This window comes from Setaria viridis, chromosome 1, assembly GCF_005286985.2.
Source record: "Setaria viridis chromosome 1, Setaria_viridis_v4.0, whole genome shotgun sequence".
Taxonomy (NCBI): Eukaryota; Viridiplantae; Streptophyta; class Magnoliopsida; order Poales; family Poaceae; genus Setaria; species Setaria viridis.
In genome coordinates this window covers 25,762,290-25,766,297 of record NC_048263.2, presented here as the reverse complement: position 1 = coordinate 25,766,297, position 4,008 = coordinate 25,762,290, and the positions used below count along the sequence as shown (strand labels likewise).

General features: G+C 49.5%; 1 protein-coding gene across 1 annotated transcript; it reads right to left on the bottom strand.

Annotated features, from left to right (window-relative positions):
• Nucleotides 1-898: 898 nt before the first annotated feature.
• LOC117844381 (uncharacterized) lies at nt 899-1,983 on the bottom strand. The gene has a single exon (XM_034725100.2). The coding sequence runs from the start codon at nt 1,722-1,724 to the stop codon at nt 1,194-1,196; it is 531 nt and encodes a 176-aa protein (XP_034580991.1). The 5' UTR covers nt 1,725-1,983; the 3' UTR covers nt 899-1,193.
• Nucleotides 1,984-4,008: the final 2,025 nt, after the last annotated feature.

The window sequence follows — 4,008 nt, the reverse complement described above, 5'->3', positions numbered from 1 at the left end:
TAAAAGGTTAGACCATCGAAAAGACTTGTCTTTATACCATCCATTATTTATTGTGGATGTGACACGTAGATATCAGAGTTAATGTTGGCTGTAACTGTTAAGATGGCCTAACTCTATTATAGGTTGCACAGGAAGTGAGCTAATTAACTCGACTGTTTTGGATGAGAGGTGTGTAGTTGTGTATCTTGATCACATATATACGAGGCCTCCTCAACTTGAATTTAGTCATGTATTTTTTCTTAATGAAAGGTTACGTAGTTTCATTAAGTTTTGATTGTTTTTATGCTCCCTCCGGTAAAAGAAAAGGAGATATTTTCGGCCGGAGGGTTGTATTACTAGCTTCTGCAGTTCTGCTGTCGGAACGACATTTTATTACTGACCGGTGTGACTTTTTTTTTTGCATCACTTTTATTAAGGACCGAGGGAGTAGCTAGTTGACTAGTGCAAACAACATATATACAGTAAAGCAGGAGAGAATCTGTTCCACAAACGGAAAGACGATCAAACGAAAGAAGGGCAGGATGCCACGTCAGTAAGACGTTGATGCAGAATCTCGTGCCTGTTGGAGATCTAAATCTGCGCTCCGGCTGCTTCAAGCTAGCCTCGTTGAATTGGCTAGAGATATTAGCTGCTTGAAATCTCTGTGATCGTCGTGGAGTATATAATTAAGGATGCGCACATGAATTCATGGAAAAACAAGCAAACTTATGAGCGCATGCGATAGCACTCGCGCGCGTATTTGGGTGATTCTAGATGGAGCTCAAAATTCACTCAATTGAATTAAAATTGTGTTGAGGAGATTACGATCACAGAAGCACAAGTACGTCCAGCTTATAGCCACAAGCTGCGGGAAACATGCAATCACTCATGAACACGTGAAATTAACGGAGAAAAAAGATTGTGAGAAACGACATCTCTCTTGAATTCACCCCAAGCTGATGGAGTATATATTGGTTCATTTAAACAAGAATTTGGACATGCTTAAAAATGGTGATCAACTACATTAATTACAACCACCAGTGCTAGTCAAGCATGAGTATTACTCGATGGGGGGTATCATCATCGATCAGTTTCATACTCGGGCCAATAGAATAGAGGTTCGAACAGAGATGATGGAGCACGTACGTTGCACGTAAGCATGGAGAAGGTAGCAGCAAAAACAAAAGCACTCAACTGCACGCACGGCCGGTTGATCACGAGCAGCCGTTCTGCACCCGGAGCGGGCGTCCCGTGGGGCCGTGCGAGACCGCGGGGCGGCGCGCGGCGGCGCACTCGGCGACGAGCGCGTCGCGGGCGGTGAGCAGCCCCGCGGTGGCGGCGAGCGGGCGGTCGAAGACGGCGCAGTCGACCCAGTCCTTGAGCAGCCGCTCCTGGCCCCACATCTCCGGGATCCGCACCCGGCCCGCCATCTCCGTGCGGTGTCGCTTCAGCCGCTCCCGCGCGCTTTCCTCCGCCGCGGGCCGCCGCGCCGCCACGAGCTCCCCACCGCCGCAGCTGTCCGACGCGGCGGCCTCCGCCGCCGCCGCCGCCCTGTCCTTCTTCTTCTCCGTCTCCATCGTCGTCGGAGCCTTGCTGGCTGGCGCCTGGTCGGACTCGGACGACGTCCCCGCCGCCGGCGCCCGATCGTCCGCCGAGGCGGCGGCGTCGCAGGCCGCCGACGCCGGCTGCAGCTCGACCGCCGGCAACCGCTGGTGCGGGAACGGCTCAGAGTCGGACGGCGCCATGGTCGAGAACGAAAAAGATGTTGTGGTGCAACTGGCAGCCGAGAGCGAGAGGAGAGCGTGCGCGCGTGCGGAAAAGATCAGCCGGGGACGATCGGTGGGTGGGAGAGGAGGAGATCAACGGGTGGGTAGGGGGTGCGGTGCTACACGTTAAAGAAGCTGCGGGCGGGGGGCGCGCGCGCGGGCGGTCGCGATGTTATGGTGCGCGGGAGCAGAGCGTGGCCTCGCGGGGCGGTGTGTGGCTGCGCTTGCGCCGGCTACGTGGTGCGCGCGCGGTGGGGGGGTGGGGGGGGAGGGGAATACGCATGGCCCTGCGGCGCGCGCGGTTTCGTTGGCCGGGGCGCGTCGTGCGTGTCAACGTGTGGGCTTGGGAATGCTGGATCGTGAGGGCCTTGGCTGGCTGGCGGCACCAGGGCCAGTGGGTTGATGCGGGTGGGGCGGATTTTTTGCAGGGGCCACTTGGCTCAGCGCCGGCCGCTCTCAGCCGCCCGCCAATGGGTCGGTGTCCGGATTCTCACTTGGAGTAGGGGGCCTCTTTTCAGCCCCTTGGTACGCGCAATTCACACAAGCCCGTCCGCCATGGAATGCTACATGCATCGAACCTACTAGAATGTTGGGAGCTGCATCGGATTATGTGCCGTTTGTTTTCAAAAAATAAAAACAAAGCAAAATTCTGATTCAATATTCTTCTGTGTTTGTATGTAGGGTAAGTACTATTCCCCGTCCCAAATATAAGCAGTTCTAAGACTTTTAGGGCAATTTAAAATAGATAGAAAAAGTCACATAGTTTGCGGTGAGTTTAAGATAGTTTTAGGATTATGAGCATATTGGAATTCAGTAATTCACTGTTCATAGTTTGCAGTGACAAAGTCATACTTATGAGCATGATTGCGTGAAACTTTTGGCTTTTCGTCTATCATTTACATGTTATAAACAAATAGGGGTTGAAACATTCACGTGATTCGGATCAAGAGATGATGCTACCAATCGTGGACCGTGTGTGTGTTCGTGAGCAAGTGCATCTGTGTGTTGTGTTAAGAAAAAAGCAGAAGATGTTTTGCATCAAGAATGGACAAACCTTCTGCAGGCAGTGCACATAGTACAAGCCTATTTGCTGTTATGCGGATAGCATATGCATGGATCCCGTTACAACGGAGGCAGTACATGTCCGTATATCTGCATCAATTTGTGCATTCACTTGCATGGCATTGACTCTCGGCGACGCCATCATCCTATGTGGTTTGTACAATGCCATATTTGGCGTTTGCGGCTTTTTCATTAAGTTGGGAAAGTTTTTACCTTTCACTCTAATGGGTTTCTAAGGGTTGTGCCCTTTGTCGTTGTTTAAAACATTCGTCATCCCCCTTCTCCTGTGTTGTAGGATCTTTCGGTTGAAAACATAGTCGGTGTTGGACAAGCACCGGTGGTGCCGGTGTCATCATATCCCTCTTTGCAGATCCACAAGTCTTTTCTGAGATGAGATTTTTTGAGGATCATAATAGAAATCATATTACAATGCAAGTCTGACTTACCATCATGGATGGTTATATATCTATTTACAGCCATTATAATGGCCTTTTACAAATGATTCTCAAGTACAATACCTAGGGATGGAGGCTAGGCCCCCTATTCTATGTCAGAAAAAAAGTACACCGAACTATATATTTCTACACCTTGACCCTTTCAATGTTAGTTTCTAGATTCACCCCTGAATATATGTTATAATGTATTTATCATATGCATACTGATTTTAATTGATCGTTGAGGGTGGGTCCACGAGTTCATCCCCTTTATGGCTTGTTCAATTTGAAGTGGATTGAAGAGGATTGGAGGAGGTTAGGAGGGATTAAATCCCTACAAATCAATATCCCCCTCAATCCCCTTGTGGAGGGGATTAACCGAACAAGCCCTTAGGAATTAGGAGCCATATAGGCTTTACTCTTTAGGGCCTCAAGGTTGTCCCTTCAAACTCCTTGAACATGTGCAACTATCCCACTTTTTTTTTGAACTTCGCTCAGGTTTAGCATAATTCAGCTGGTAAGATTTTTTTTAACATAAGAGCTGATAAGATTTTTTCTACGGTACTGCCATAAACACCATGTGAGAGGTAACCAGCCTGAGCCGGCTCGGGGAGGCGAGGACGTGAAAGAACTATTCCTGATGCATACATTTTTGTTTGCTTTTAATTTCTCGCGATAACGACCCCTGCAATTTGAAGGGTCGGTGTCGCTTTTATGACAAGGGTTGAATCACCGTAAAGCTGGGTGTGCCGCCGGAGATCTAGAAA

Coding starts and splice junctions, on each gene's coding strand:
- LOC117844381 (XM_034725100.2), bottom strand. CDS start 1,724: ATGGCGCCGTCCGACTCTGAGCCGTTCCCGCACCAGCGGTTGCCGGCG.